The sequence below is a fragment of the Metopolophium dirhodum genome, chromosome 4, assembly GCF_019925205.1.
Source record: "Metopolophium dirhodum isolate CAU chromosome 4, ASM1992520v1, whole genome shotgun sequence".
Classification (NCBI taxonomy): domain Eukaryota; kingdom Metazoa; phylum Arthropoda; class Insecta; order Hemiptera; family Aphididae; genus Metopolophium; species Metopolophium dirhodum.
The window spans coordinates 24304806-24322331 of record NC_083563.1 but is presented as its reverse complement, the minus strand read 5'-3'; the positions used below and the strand labels follow the sequence as shown (position 1 = coordinate 24322331).

The 17526-nt window shown below is 31.1% G+C and overlaps 2 protein-coding genes across 6 annotated transcripts in view; one reads left to right on the top strand and one right to left on the bottom strand.

Moving 5' to 3' along the window:
- LOC132943174 (calcitonin gene-related peptide type 1 receptor) overlaps nucleotides 1–17526 on the top strand; it is a 153916-nt gene that overhangs the window by 95220 nt on the left and 41170 nt on the right. The gene's annotated exons all lie outside the window — the stretch shown is intronic.
- On the bottom strand, nucleotides 12852–13563 carry LOC132943176 (zinc finger BED domain-containing protein 5-like). Its single transcript, XM_061012035.1, has one exon. The coding sequence runs from the start codon at nucleotides 13561–13563 to the stop codon at nucleotides 13057–13059; it is 507 nt and encodes a 168-aa protein (XP_060868018.1). The 3' UTR covers nucleotides 12852–13056.

Below are 17526 nucleotides of genomic sequence, written 5' to 3'. Positions count from 1 at the left end.
CCAACGACCTAACTATTATCGTGGCTCTATTATATGGAATAAATTATTACGAATGTGAACTCATCGAAACGGTCATCTATATACGACTATATAGATGTGAGACATACCTACTTAGATCATAACAATCGAGTGGATATTTGTAAATTTCACGTAGATGATAATATAGATCCATGAATAGTGATAAATGTAAAAATGTGTCACTACTACTTTTAACTTTACCACACTTTTACTCGGATTATTACAATAATTATGTAGGTACAGTTTTAGCGTCAGATTCCATTGAATGCTCAAGCCTTAGGTATTAGAATAAAAAAAATCTTTCGATTAAATTTGTCAGATTTTAAATTTTATATGCTTAGAAAAAAACGCGTGGCTATGTACCAATTTATATAAATATTTTGTAACTGCTGTGAGAACAACGTATAAGGAACTCAGTATTACATTTTCAAGCTTTTTGACCGAGAAACGTTGTCTATAAATAGTTTTAAAAGATTCAAATTATTTTGTAAAACTTATATCACTTTTCTGAAATGTCAATATCAATTGAACATTTTATTGAACATTAAAGTCTTTACGAATATTATTTTTGAGTCACAAAAATATGACTAAAATCTATATAAAGAAAACCGTTGTATCCAATTTCGTCAACGTTTATACTTGATACCTACGACTTGGTATGAACAATTTCAAACAATATATTATATTTTATACTTTTAAATTGCTGAGCAACTTAAGAGTAACCTTAAATTGTATTATCTTCAAGTCTAATTTTAGCGATTTTTTTTTACAAATTTGAACCTCAAAATCTTAAAAAAAATGTATGTGTATTTTCGGTATTTTTAAATTCCTATAAGGACAACTTACGAGCCAACTTTTATTGAATTTTCAAGCTTTTTGACCGACCATAAAAACTAAGAAACATAACGTGTTAGTTTGTTTATCAATTTTAAATAAACAAACAGAATTTTAAAATTTTAAAATTTTAATTTTAATAAATACATAATTTAATTAAGTGACTTCAAAGTTCACTTTATCTTATTTATATGTGAGTGTAGTGTAGATTACATTTTCATTTTAACATGCTGTCCAATGTTTAAAAATAATATCATTATTTCATTATAGTCGTATAATTAAATTAAAAATAAAATAATATAATATAACTTTAGGAGATCTCTCGTATTACGTTATACTTCTACTTTTTCATTTAATTTAGTATTAGGTAGTTTATACTTGTAATTATTCAAAAAATAAAAATGAATTACCTGAATTAAATAGTCCACTGATTGTATACTCATATAATCATATATTATATAATTATAGCATTATACCCTATGTCTTGATTTACCAGAAACTGGTAATTATTTTTGGTGAAAATTAAAAACGCATTTCTTCAAGAGTAAAATGTGTGTTTAGGTAATTTTCAACATGTAATTCGATAGAGGTGCCGTGTGGTTGTAATATAATTTGATTTTCACTTCATTTACAATCTAAGTGAATACGTTCATAATACCTATATTTGAATAAACATTAATTACAAACACACCTAATCTAATTTACAATATTACACATGTTTAATATATATTTTATACACATAACAAATTGCGTAGTTTTAAATAAAAAAATATTTTGTTGGGATTGTGATACTTTAAAAACACAAAAAATACAATAATGCCAAGAAACTAAAAAAATGCACTATAAAAATGCAATTAAATGTTTTGCCTATTTATGTAATAACTATACAATACAATTTATCATTATTTTAAATTAATTCAAAATGTCCTTGGATTTTTTTCTTGTGTACTTATAAACAATATATCAGAAACCTAATAATAATAATATCTTAAACCTACTGATATAGTACTGAGTTCATAATATTTCATTGTGCAATATTATGTATATTACGAATCATACATGACAGATGAGACGATCTGTGTGTATAAAATATATTTTATGTTGGATTACTATTCTTATTTTAAACTTATTATACATATATGCCGTTATGTAGGCACGTATATTGTAATGATATGTATAATGTATAATATGTATATGTGGGAATCATATGAATATAATTTCTATTATGAATTTATATTAACATAATATCAGTATTACAAAAAAATTATCGTGATCCCTATATTTTCTATATAGGTAATAAGTATTATAATTGACGATTATTGTTAGGAAATAATAAGTAGGTACCTATAATACACGGGAATAGGTGATATGCTATACAAACAAATCTACAGGTGGCACACAATATTATGTTCTCGACCATAAATTATCCATTTGTCGGGCAATTCTAGTAGATTAATGATCTTTGACGTTGTCATACATCACTTCGACTTTTTATTTTCGAAGATCAGATGTGGTATATGAAATATGTCTGATATATAATATCATACTGAAAAATCATATTACTAGAAACTGTGGATTTCCCCTGTGTATTACATATGTTTTGGTGATTTTCTGATACCACAATAATACCTATACCTTCTGGCGTGTATACATTTTTGTTTTGTAGAAGTATCGTTATATTATATTATATTTCATAAAAAAAGTAATTTATCTGAGATCAGTATAATTAAATAACTATGTGCCTTATATAACATAATACACAATGGCATATGCCAATACGTGGATACTATCTAAAATGCACTTGGTACAACACATATATTTTTGGGTTATCCAAAGTTAATGTTTTTTTTCAACTCAAAATGCATCTAAATAGGTTTGTATTTTGTTATTATTTAAAATTTAAATATATAATATTTCATCGGAAGAGTTTCAAATGGGTTTTCGGATTTAACTTTAGAATAAGTACAACCAGGAAATTATGAATTGCTCAATTTTCTCATCGTTGAAAATGCCACATATTATTCTAAGTATTAACTGTTGAAATATAAATACTATACCTATAATAGACACTTACAAAATGTAAAAACAATTTTGAAAAGTAACTAAAACGTATAATAAATTGTATTTAAAGCCTTATAGTTTCATTATATTATTAATGTATTTTTCCAAAAATGTTTTCAACACCGATAATATTGTATGTACCTACTTTCTAGTACAACAGAACATGAAAACAACTGAGCTAGCAGACTAAAATGTTTTTATTTCAAAAATCATGATATTTTATCATTTATGTAATTGATCAAATCTTTGTTTCGAACAAAACATCATAATATTATTATATCGAGTCGTTGGAAAGGGATAGAGGATTGTGGTTTGGTTGAAAACAATTTTACTTGTCACTAAAACCATAATTTATTTTGTTTGCCAACGTATGTAATATAGTACGCTGCTGTAAGAGGTACATATCCATAATATAGTATAACTGCGTAAGCGCGATCGATGCGACGTGTAATGTGTGTATGAATGTGTAGTTCGTACACTGACGTCGACATAATATAATAATTATTATTAACGACTGGCAGATTGCATGGCTGCAGCCTCGAGTCACATGAGGCGTATACATCGATGCCTAAAAATCAACTGTCGCACACAATAATATTATTATTATGTATACGCTTGCTAGCGCGATTTTACACGGTCACGTGGCATACGGTTTTCACGGTGGCCGGGTGAAAAGGGCCGTAAGCAGAAGGTCTCCCCGCGGGTGCACCACCGTGTGGGTACGATGTAATAATAATGATAATAGTAAAAAATAGACAGTAATAGTAGAAATAATAATACACTACACTCTCGGAATGACAGCCACCGCAAACAATAAAAATAAAACGAGAAATTATATTATATTTGATGTAACGCACGAAAATCATTTGTTTACATCGGTCATAACGAATAACGAGACTTATATCTACCACGGCGCGCAGCTGATAAGCGTGCGGGGTGGGTGCTATAGGGGTGGTTTTGACGTTGCCGGGTATATTATATTATGCTGCGCTTCAGACATCTCGGGGATGTAACTATATTATATTATATTATATAACCACCGCAGGGGCATTTCGATCGTGTATGGCGGCGAAATAAGGACACAATGAACAGAAAATTTCGTACATAGAACCATAAGAAACACACATCATATATCAAACACAAAAAAAAGTGCTACTCCCCGGTAGTGCGGTGACGACCGAAAACGTCATGATTTTATGATTATCGTCGTGATATATCTACATGAGTATTATATTTTTTACTATTCAATAACCTTTTATGTATAGGTACCAGCAGTCGTGTATACTTATTGTGGGGAGGAGGGCACGTGGGAGCCATGCCCCTCCCCTCGTTAAATGTAAAATGATGTATCTATTATAAAATATACAATAATTATTTAGTCTATACATACTATGTTACTATATGTTTGTTATCAAAATCATGTATGTTGTTAAACAAAGTGTACACTTCTAAGCGGCAAAGACGTAGGTAGGCATTCGATTTTTTTTGTGCCTCTCTCTCCTCCCCCTTCCCCCCGACCCGTTCCATTATTTATTTCTAAATACGCCCCTGTATACCGGGCTCGATCGTGCCAACTTTTTTTTCAATTTTTTCGTCAAAATACACCAAAAATGTATACATTTTATCACGCAACGATAGCGATAATAACAGCTTAACAATGGAAAAATATTACAATAGACTGCAGACTTTGTCGGATGACTGCATTTTTTTTCGATGATAATTCAAAATACATTTTCAACTTTTTGTTAGAACACGTCAGTACGTCACTCTTTTGCCAACATTTTTGAGCCAAGATTGGGTCAACCACCACGAAATGTTGACGCGTTTATTTAAGATAGACAATTGTACGATTCGAAGAGACTGAGTTAATAGCTTTTTAATACGTCGTTTCAATTAAAATGTTCAAATAATGATTATTATTTACTTCTGGAACATTGTTTCTTAAGAGCTCGTTACATTTGAAACGAAAAGAATTCGTGAGCCTTACAAAATACATTTTATGTGTCGTTTCCTGTTTATTGTTACCATTATTTTCTTCCTGCATTAATTTTATGCCGAACTAAGCCGCAATTACTTTATCTATCCGGCTTGCGTATTGCTGACTTGCCGTGAGTTGCTTTATAAAAATTTGGAATGAAGAAAATAATATACTTTACCTGTAGGCATGAATTCAAAAACCTTACATGTCAGATATCATACGACGCATACATTTATTTATTTTCTTTTTTTGTTTTATCCAAAGTAAATTTTTCAGCCATTAACACTTATTTCAGAAAAAAAAAATAATAATAAATCTTGAAAATTTTCCTCCAATAACGAATTAAGAATAAATCGCTTTTTCAGGTATGTTAAAAACTTAAATTTAAGAAAAATACAACAATTATCTATACAACACAATTCTTACACGATAGTCCTAAAAATATAATGAAATATCCCACAGATATCGAATATTTGTGTGTCTGTTTCATACAAGTCTGAATCATAAGAATAAGCGTCATAATACATTTGCCATTTTGTGATAACTGATACACGAGTATGACAAACGTGTCTTCATTAGCCTTAATTAAATTTACAACGTTACAATGTTATCCACGGTTATACTATCCCTTTACAATACGGTACACATAACATTACAACACTGGTTCTGGCTTGAATATCGGCTAATTGTTTAATATTTGGAGGAAATTGAACATAATTTTTGTCCAAAAAAATGTTTGGAGAAAAAATAGGCAGTGGAAGAAAACATGATCTCATTTTAGGAAGAAAATGGACCCACTCAATAGCTCTATAAATGTTGTTTTATTTAGGTTATATTATATACTCGGTATTCAATTTAAAAAAAAATGAATTTCATTCTATAATCTAATCCTCTCTTTTTCGATCAGTAAAAATGTAAAATACGTTCCCAAACATCATAACTGTACACACAAAATTCGATCATTATTTCAATTGCATATGTAAGGATTTAATGCTTGAAAAAACTTAAAAACTTCACCATATTATTGTAGACTGTGTAGTTCTAATATTAATTTATTTTGGTTGAAATCAATATCGTCTTTCTATATCATATAATATATTTATATTACCTACCTACTTATTTACTGATTTGCTACGGTTAAGTAAGGTAGATTCGTTAACATTATCGCTTCGGTTTTTTACTGTTCTGTAAGTGCTGTGATTGATACAATTTTGCGTTTTAAAAAATATTTCATTCGTTAGAAACTCTGTCTTCATAAAATGATGCCTAAAGTAAAATGCGTCATGGAGTTAGATTGTATCCAAAATAATGTTTGGACTTCCGATCAAGTTTCTTCGAAAAATTTGTAGATATTTTATTAAAAACGAGTTGTTGTCCTTTAATTTCTGTATTGAATTTTATGTTGTTTTTAGAAAAATACTGAGAACAAATTACTTGTTGAACTGTTGAAGAGTACAATATATATGCGTTCGATAATAGTGTTTAAACATAATTTTTTATACACTCGGCACTAAAAAAAAAAAAAGATTAAAACTATAACATCGTTATCTTGTTTCTATAAAAATTCGTTTTTTTAATAATGTAGTAGGTAGTAAAGCTCAAGAAATATTGACACACAGTTCTATGAAAGCTTGTAATCGGTGAGTGGTAACAAAAATATAAATAAAAAAAGAATGTATTTTTTTTCATACGGAACTCGATTGAGTTTTGACCTGATTTTTCCTTCTCTATACATATAAAATGAAATTATCAAAATTGTCGGAAATCGTTAAAGGACATTCAAGGAAAATGAATGTCAGTATCTCTTGGTCGTTATATAGTCTGCGTAGACATCCAATAGTTTGCACCAAACACGCACATTGTTACGATTAGCTATGGTTTTTTTTTGTGGCAGTTTTTGCGTTGGTTTCTGAATTTTATTGCAGTAGATACCTACCCTAACCTAACCTATGTATAATATATATATATATTGTATATGGCCCGTATTGTGAAGGCATGCAAAACAAATGCTTGTCTTGAAAATATTGCGTTATTGAAAATAATATATCGAAACACAACACAATGACATACCAATAAAGTGTATTTGTGTATATACCTATAGTACCACTCATATACCGCAATTCGTCTGATAATCTGTTGAACTTCGTTACGCGTAGATCTTACCTATATAATATGTGACCCACGGGTAATTTATGTGCGCGGCTGTATAAATAACGATGCACAATAATAATGTGGAACCGAAAGGTACACTGCATAAATATAACGTATACATTAAATACTGCTTATGTAAACACGCGCGCACGTTAAATTATTGCCATTGTCGTATCACGTGTATTCAGTAGGTACCTACATATAATGTGAAAATTACTACTTTGTTTACACTTCGGTAGTACATGCACCCGTGCCCCGTATTTCTAATTTCTATCCGAGACCCGTGTTTTCTCGTGCCGTATATCCACGAACGCGCCCCCCCCCCCCCCCACCACCTCTCGACCGCCGACGGTCACAATAGAATTTCGACGAGAGTCCTATATTCGCAAGACCTCCGCAATCTTAACCCGGCGTACGGTCTTTCATTTTTCAGATACGGCCGCGGCCCGGGTGCGTGACGCGTTGTATACGACCGCATTATATTATATTAGACAATATTATACTCCATAGTAAATACATAGCAATACGTTTTGCGGAAAAACACAATAACGAATTTCCCGACGGGATCTTGGATTGAGGGTAGATGGGGGGGGGGGGGGGGAGCGTTCGTCCGCTTTCTGGCACTTCTGCAACAATGCCCGCGAACGAGTTTAGGGATTCGGAGTCTGACACACATCGCGGGTCGCGTTCGTGTTGTACCGCGTTAGAGCGCAGTTCGGCGAATCGGATTATAGGAAGTTTGCGGAGAATATTAAGTTTGAATTGTATGAAGTGCGAGGAGGCGAGCACACCTCGGGACTACACATTCTTATGGTATATATTTATTATCTATTATGTGTTTAGTGTGGTTTCCTCGAGTTTTTCCGTACACCGTCGTCGACGAGAAATTCATTCGTCCAGGCCCGATCGCAGCCAGTGCGAACCGCCCATACACATAATATTATATTCGATAAACTACGGTTCTATTAGTGAGGCTCGGTTTCTCCAAAATTATCGAGATTTTCTTAAAAATAGTGTCGTTTGTATTATTTTGTTTTTTTATTTGGTAGTTTTCTTGTGGGGACTGCTGTGGAAATTGATTATAATCGATCTCTCAAGAGTACACTATACGACTTGTTCTCTGAAACATTGTAGATTATTTTCCTTTACCAAACAGTGTTTGCTGACAAAAAATAACCTAACCAGTGCAGACGAAACACGATTTAATACTTACAGCCAGCAAAGTTTGTGTAGTATAAAAAATATAATATTATTTATTAAATATTAAAGTACTATTGCTGCGATGTGATTGTGATCGCGCAAAATAATTATAACGCTGTATTTGTTTTAACTATGATGTAAATATTATAAATGAACTAAAAATGTGATTACTGTACCTACCTATTCTATTAAAAAAACAGTTAGTTTATGTATAGCTGTGTTACCCGACTTCACCCAAGTTAAAATTAATGTATCTACCTATCGTTTTCTGTTTTGCTTTAGTTGAAATATATAATACAATAACACAATATTACAATGATTAATTTGTACAATATTCCTCTTCTTATTTCTGGACATATTTTTTATGTAAATGCAAAAAACTGGTAACAGATTAAACGAATGCCGAAAGCCGAAGTAAATCCAATATAATTAAGATTGGTATATTCGCATTTACTCGTTTACATGAAAATATGTTTGGAACTAAGAAAGGAAATCGTAAAAGTAATCATTGTAATTATTATATTCGTAAGTATTTGATTTTAAGTTTTTTGTTTTTAAATATAATATTGTAAATTGTAAGCCATATTTCTACAATCTACTATGCAATTATAACTGTAATATAATAATTTGTAACCGAAGGCAACCATGAAAATAAACGAAAAAAAGTATTCGATTTTCGTGATCCAAAACTAACTTTATGGGCAAGCCGCCCTAAAGCAACCTTTAGAGTTCAGGGATTGAAAAACGAAGCTATATAATATACTAACCCTCTCCGAGTCTCAAGGAATCTATGGATTTAACATTTATTGAAAACGGTCCTGTAGTTTTTGAGTCCCTATATATAGAGGACGAACATTCATTTTTATATATTAGATAATAAATAATATGTAAATATAAAGTAATAATAACAACTAGTAACCGTCCATTGGTCGAAAATCGACCAGAAAACCCGTTTCAGTTTTAAAATCAACATTCAACATGTTCTAAAATATTGCTTTTCTTACCGCACACACAGTTATGTATCGGAGTAACCGTGTTTTTCTCCTTTTACGATTTCTATGGGAAAAACAGATATTTTGTAGTTTTGTTTTTGAATATTTGTGTGTACAATAATAACGATAATAATTCTTTATTAACGGAATAAATTCCGATTACAAAATATATTCTATGAAATATTATAGTGAGTTCCTATGCAAATGTGCATGTTATTTTCAAAACTATGTAATGGATAATATAATATTAAGTGGCATACTTATTTAAGTAAAAGTATATAATTAATTAACAAATAATAATAATAAATGACAAACATATATACGGAAATTGCCTCTTAATGTATATTAAAATAACAAACAACACTTAACTATTAAGTATTTTCTTATTTACTATATATACATTGGTTAGGTTACTGCTTTTTATATTATTTTCATATTACCTAATCATCTTCGACCGGCAAAATTTTTTTTTTAAAGTTTACTGGACAGATGAAGCAGGTGCTAGAACACATTGCTGTAAACCTAATATTGTATTTGACTCTCTTTTTAACGGCAACATATTGTGTGTAAACATTTTTTTTAGCATATCGATAGGTATGTACTCGACAATACCTTTCCAATGATATAACTTTTTTCCCGTAATATGAATTTGTTATTGGTTATGGGTTGCACAAACAACGCGGTGCTTATAAATATATTATAGTTTATTTCGAGGGCCAAATTTCTGCAAAATATAGCTTAAATTGATACGGTTGGACGATTTCTCGATACTTATTAATTCTTAACAAAAACCCTCGAAATGTCGAATTGTCCCTCAATGTCTCTTGTTTCTTTATTTGACTTATACCCACATGTGTTCTGTATTTCGATTCTGTGCACCGGAATCTGGGTCTAAATAATTCGCCTATATGTAATTTATATGATTTACCGAGTATTGTAAGTAAAACCAACGTTGCATAAATTGTTGTAAGCCCTCTAACAATTGGACATAATTATCGATCCATGCAGGTTGGTATTTATTGGCATCAGAGTGTTTTCGGTTCGATTAGGAACGCTAACCACGAAACATTCAATTGTTGAACGAAAAATACCTCCAAATATCTACTGTTGTGATAAAATACGCCCCGGAGCATTATTCATTCGATGAACAAACAAACTTTCGTTAATTTATACGATGAATTCTCTGCCACCTACTATTGTATTATTATTATTTTCCATTTTCCAAGCACAGCCAGTATAGTTCCATTCAATAAAAACAGCTTTACTTATTGAAAACTAGCATTTGCAAAAACTAATTGACGTAAATTCTAATGTAGTGATGTCCAATAATAAATTAAATGATCAATTATAGTTACCAAGAGTAATGGATATTTTCAATCCTTTACGCAAGTAATTTCTCTGAAGTCCAATTTCTTTGTGCTGCAGTCTCGCTTAAGACATCGACACTACCCATCCCTTCCATTGCTGATAATGTAATTTTATTATCACCATTTACACATGTTCGTGATGAATAATAACATTGCAATACAATTTTACATAGCGTTGTATAAATTCGATCCCGAATTTGTCATTATTAATTAAAATAGAAACCTATTATTATCTTTGAAATTCATATTTTGAACTTTTGCTATACTAATTACGTCAACTGTATGCATAGGTAATAATAATTGACATGTTTACTACCAAAAACTCAACAAATAAATAAATAATACAACACCAAGCTGTGTTGTTAATTGATGGCTTCTTTAACAAATCCTTCATGCCTGGGTAGTGGTACCAGCTATATAACTTAAAAACTTTTCAAAAATTGATATAAATTGTTTATTATTTAATGTACGAATGATACAAATGATATATCAAATGCAAAGGGTTCCAAGTTTGTTTTGTAAGTTATAACTGACAAAAATCTACATCAAGTATATATTCCATACATAATCAATAATAATATGCAAACTAATATTAAATGAGTTCCTGCTATCTACCTAAAACGATCAATTGTATAAATAATTTATAACGAATAACCCATAATATACGGTGTGATAGATTTTCAGCATTTTATCAACATTGATGATAGTATAAGTCGTTTTACACTATATGGCAAAATAATATGAATGCATATTTTAGTAGGGTTGGGATGGTTGGTACGGTCGGTTAGGAACACGTGTATGTGTGCCAAGGTTTTTGCGGACTACGAGCCCGGGTGATCACCCATCCGAGAACTAGTAGCAGCGGCTGTTGCTTACTCTCAATCACGTCGTGTGATTGATTTCAACCACTGCGCCGCGCCGAGCCACAATAATAATAATAATGCACTTTATACAATAGTTTTGCACTTTTAAAACCAAAAAAATAAATATTATAAGTATTTAATATTTAAATTAAGGAGTCATAATTATTTTGCGGACTTATATAAATGAAATTATAGACCCAACAAATTACTAAAAAATAATTCAAAGAAAACGAACTTGCGGTGTTGGCCATTGTACAGGTGTGGTGGTGTGCTACAAAATATATAGTCTTTCATCACAATATTATTCTCTTGTGGTCAGCCGCACACGCCCGTCGCCTATCCCTGATTTCACAAATATTGTTTCAAGAGCAAGACTCAATAGCACATGCCATTAAGCCATAATAATATTACGAGTATAATATAATATTATCATAATATACGCAGTTTCAACGCACCGGCCGTTTATTAATATACTACAATAATATATTATATCGGTAACAGTATTATATTCCGCTGAACGTTTTTATTAATTTTATCATAGTTCACGGTGTGTTGGCAAGCGCCCTTCCGAACCCCCCTCCCCCCCCCCGGTCAATCCGAAATCCAGGCGTTCGTGTCGGAGGCGTTGGGAAATTAGAGATGCCGCCGGGACGATAAAACAACGGGAGCCCAAGCCTGGCGCGGCCTTCGACCTCCGTGCTGCAATATATACGATAGTAATAATATTATATTATAATCATAACAATAATAACGTGCATGTGTAAGTTTATCGTTTAATATAATATATTATACACGGTTGCAGATGCAGCCGTGATGTTGTAACAATATCGCGATACCATGTTATCTTTGTGTCCTGTGTTATATTATTATAGTGGCGTACGCCGAAAGTGTGATCCACCGTCGTGTGCCTGCCACGTTGTATTATAACCACAGACGAGTGTACTTTGTTAATAATTCGCCGCCCCTAAGAAATTTAAACACAATCTATAAAATAAAAAAAGTTTTTAATTTTGATTTTGAAAAATATATTTTTAATTTTTTAAGGTTTTTACTTAAACAATATTTGTTTTTAATTTCAAGTCACGTAGCAGAATATTTTTCTCGAAATTAAAAATTGAGTTTAAAGTTAATTTAATCTATAGTTAGGGTTGTGCAAGTATTTAAGGTTGACATTAGCTTATCATTTTACGGGATATACTTTCCACTTCACTTAACAAAATACACTTAAACCTAATTAACTATAAGTACGCAGTTAAGCTTGAGTACCAGTTCAATATAGTAGTAGTATTTTATGATTTTTAATTGTTTGTAAGAAATAGAATTTTAACATTTAAAAAAATGTACTCTGAAAAAAGTTAGAAGATACTATATAGTCTATATCAGCGGTTCCCAACCTTTTTAGTCGGCGGTGCCCTTTTGTTGTTCCAAATTTAGTTAGGTGCCCCTCTGTGAATATTATGAAAAACATGATAAAAATGAACACTTGTTTTCATTGTTGACCGATTTAAATAATTTTATTGTACATATTAAAAACAAATTACAATATTATGGTTGAAAATAAAGAAAAAAAATACTGCTTTAAAAGTTAAAAATTAATGAGAGTTTTGTGTCTGCTTATTTTTTGAAAGTTTGGCAATATCTGGTTCAATTTTTGACAGTTGGATACGAAGGTCAGGTTCTACATTAAGACGGTTCCGGTATTTGGTTTTAGTAGCCGCATAGGCTGAAAATCCTGTCTCGCATAAATATGTGGTAACAAAAGGTAAGAGTATTGTTATTGCTTTTTGACTCAAATTATCAAAACTTGTATTTTTCAAATTTAGCCAAAATTCAACATAAGAATTGCTACTGAAGGTGGATTGAAATGTTGAATCTGAAGTAATATCGATCAAACTCTCATATTCGATTGAAGACAAGCTTGAGGGTTTTCCACAGACTGAAAATGGATTAACTACCCATTCACGGTCTTTTAAAAACACCTCTCGATCTGTAGGAAAATATTTATTAAATGAATTTTTCAGTTGTTTGAGATGTTCAGCAATCTCGTTAATAATGCTAATGGGAGCTTGCAATTCGTTTTCCTCCAAAAAGGCCTGCATTATTGGAAAACACTCCAGCTCTCTTTTAAATAAGCACTCTAACCAATAATCAATTTTTCTTTTCAATGCACATACTCTGGAGCTCGCATCAAAAATTGTCAAAGTTCTTCCTTGTAAAGAAAGACTCAACTCGTTCATTTTGTTAAAAATGTCTGCCAAGTACGATAACCGACAAAGCCAAGTCACGTCATTCATAGTTTCAGCTAATGTAACGTTGTGGTCCATTAGAAATGAAGAAACTTCAGCCCTTAATTCCATTAACCGTGTTAATACTTTACCTCGAGATAACCACCTGATTTCTGTATGGAAAAGTAACGTATTATGAATACTTCCCAAGTCGTCACACAAGATTTTAAAAAGTCTAGATTTCAGAGGACGTGACTTGATGAAGTTGACTATTTTTATGGCTTCATCCAATACGTTTTTTTAGACAAAGAGGAATATTTTTCATTGCTAGAGCATGTCTATGAAGTATGCAATGACTACTAGTAGTTTCATTTGATTTCTCCTTTATTTTAGCGATTGCTCCAGCTGTTGCACCTGTCATGGCCCTAGCACCATCAGTAACACACATCGATACAGTTTGTCCATGGAATCTGATTTTCTGTTAAGAAATCATCCAATAAACCGAAAATTTGAACCCTGTCGTATTAGATAGAAGTGGGTTTACAAAATAAAAGATCTTCTTCAAAAGAGTTAATGTTTACGTAACGAACGAACACCAATAGTACAGCAAGGACCAGCAATATCGGTTGATTCGTCCATTTGTAGTGCGAATTTTGTGTATTTAATACGAGAGACAAGTGTTTCTGATACGTTTGCTAGCCAAATCTTTAATTCGCCGTGCAACAGTATTATTTGACAAAGGGAATTATGGATAAATGTTTGGCAGATTTGTCATCAAGCATACAAGTTACTATATCAATAACACATGGTTTTATGAGGGTCTCCGCAATGGTATGAGCTTCGCCTTTTTGAGCTATACGGTAACTCACCATGTAGGAAGCTTTCAATGCGTTTTCATTATCGGTTAGAACGTGCTTTTTTATTTTTTTTTTAACAGCCAATAGTTCAGAGCGCTTTCGTTTGAAAAAATCGAGTGGTTTCCCATTATGATCTGTGTGGACCTTTTCATAAGACGACGTAATTTTCCGGGATACATAGAACTGTTAGGAAAAACTTTTAAACAAATTACGCACTGTGGCTGGCCATCGTTTGTTTCTATGAACCCCATCTCCAAATAACTTTCATCGTATTTACGTTTTTTGGACGTTCTTGGGGCAGAGTCACCAGTATTGGGCGGTAGTGTACTACTCATACCTTGAGAAGTAGGACTATTATCATTAACTCCGTTTTCGTTGGTTATGCTTTCTTCTATATTAGAACAAGATGACTCCGTAGCAGGCGTCTTATTAATAGACCCACTTTTCAACCAACTGTCCATGTTTTAAAACAAAAACAAACGTATGTACAGAAAAAAATAGTTTACGAAAATACGTGTTAACGCGTAAAATGTCGATCACAGACTGAAAGTAAATGCTCAACTGGTTTGGTATAATAATAATTCCGAAAATATACGAGTGATACAATTCAATTTAATGAACGTCGGAAATTCGAAGAAGTCGTGCGTGTATATTGTATATAATGTTATCTGAATTTACCGATTCGATAGCACCGATTAGAAACACTGTATTAAATATATCGAGTGTACTAAGTAATTTCATACGTAAAACATTTTTTTTTTAACTACAATAAATTGTAAATATTTTTTTTATTATATTATATCATATTTAATATTTTTTTTCACTCTTTCACTCTCGAGCCGCGGTGCCCCTGAAATAAGCTGGCGGTGCCCTAAGAATATTAGAATATTAGAATATTTTTCTACAAATCATTATAACTTGACAATTATTCTTTATATACATAACTATTATTTTACAAGCTGATTTACAAGATTTTCCACAATCTTAGAGCATGAAACGAATATTTCACTAATATAAATATTGCATAATTATCATAAGCTGAAAAACAAAAGATTTTAATTTTTGATTTGTAAAAATGTTTTTGCATACTAAAAAAAACGAAAAAATATTTCTATCAATTTTTGATTAATGGAATTATATTTATACAGTGATTGATTTTTTTCGATTCAATGAACTGAAATTCGGTTATTGCGGCCACTGTCTCTGTTACCGCTCTTTCTCTTATTTGATTCTTGAGTGATTTATAATATTATCACACAATGTAAAATTGTAAGTAATAGTGTATTGACTTTTCTGATATTAAAACCACACAAAAGATTAAAAATAATAACAGATTAATCAAGGATTCTTATTAGGTAGGTACCTGCCAATAAATTATTATAATAATTAATAAATCATTATGATCAGCATCATTAATATTCACTTAACAGTTTTTGTTACAGCTAGACTAAGTTTATATTTTCCTGGCAAATTTTTAACCATTATACCCACTATGTTACACCCATGATTCGTATTTGGTTCTTTATTTCGAACACTTTGATATACTTACAACGAATATGTTGCATGCATAGTGTTACAATCAGAGGTTATGTCCGAATTCTAATTATTGGCATTTAGCGAAGTACAATGTAATTATTATCAAGTAACATACCACTTATGTACTAATAATTTAATATTAATAAACCTTTTTTTTTCAAAGTGAAATAATGCGATATTTTTCCTATTTTCTGAATGGAATTTTATCAGCAAAGGTTATGACTGCTTATGAGAGTCGTTTTTTGTGGAAACGCCAGCATTCATTTTTGTAATTTCCAATGTCGAAAAGTCATAGTAATTAAACAGGACCTGCAGATGTCAGTCCGATAAATAAGATTTAATCAGGAGTAATAGAGAAGGATAATAATTAAACTTTTTAAGTTCCAATATTAATCCCTCGTGCCATGCCCGTTTAAAAGCTCGTGACATAACGAAACCAAAAGTGCAATAAAGTTTTTTTTAATGACAGAAATAGCGGCAAAAGTTCTATGGACATGTGAAAGGTGGAACCCAAACTGAATATTTGGGAGTGTTTTGTCACTTATCAGTATAACTGATAATTATAATATTATATTATATAGTAAATACTAATACATTTGTTTTCGAATAAGCGCCTTTCTAGTAATTTTGGATTAAAAAGGCAAGAATAGATACTTTTTGTCCTACAGAATATTGGAGTATCGAGTGTATTAAGTCAAGCTTGGTAATAACTAATTAAGACTATTTTAGAGAATTTTCATAGAACTGGGAAATATGATAGCTTAGCGACACATTAAATATGCAAGTTAAAAGTGCTAGCTTTTTTTGGTATATACCTATAGTAACTTTCACTGTAATTAAGTTGAAATTAGTTGACTTTTAAAAAGTTATATTTATAGGCTGTACATACAAATAAAAACATTAGTATTGTTTCCAAAAATTTAACGATTTTCGTACTTGGTTTCTAAATGCATTCTACATCTTACTTACGTAAACAGTACACAGAATGTGCAAATGGATGTTCAAGGTTCTTGAAATCAAGTTTCAAGAGTTGAAATCGTGATTTAACTACTCAAATAGAATCAATTTGATCCTTTTATTACTTGCTATTTGGCATCTTACTACTTACCTCCACAATACTTCATTCAAAACATTATCTCTCGTCTAATGTTTAACGACCCGTGCAGATCATTGCTAACTCTTTGCTCTATTTGATCTGATTAACTAATTTTGTGGATTAAATAGCCAAGCATATTTTCATTTATGTAATTATAAAAAAATAATATATTTATTAATCTGCAATATTCAATTGACATTTAACTGAAAATTTCGTCAAATCTCGACAACTTAAATTTAGTGATAATTTAATTGTTTTAGTTTTATGCAAACTAAGTTATGAGTAACAGAGCCATGATAGAGGTACTTATTATGAAGCAAATTAAAATAGTTAATTTGTTTATAATAA

Coding starts and splice junctions, on each gene's coding strand:
- LOC132943176 (XM_061012035.1), bottom strand. CDS start 13,563: ATGCAGGCCTTTTTGGAGGAAAACGAATTGCAAGCTCCCATTAGCATT.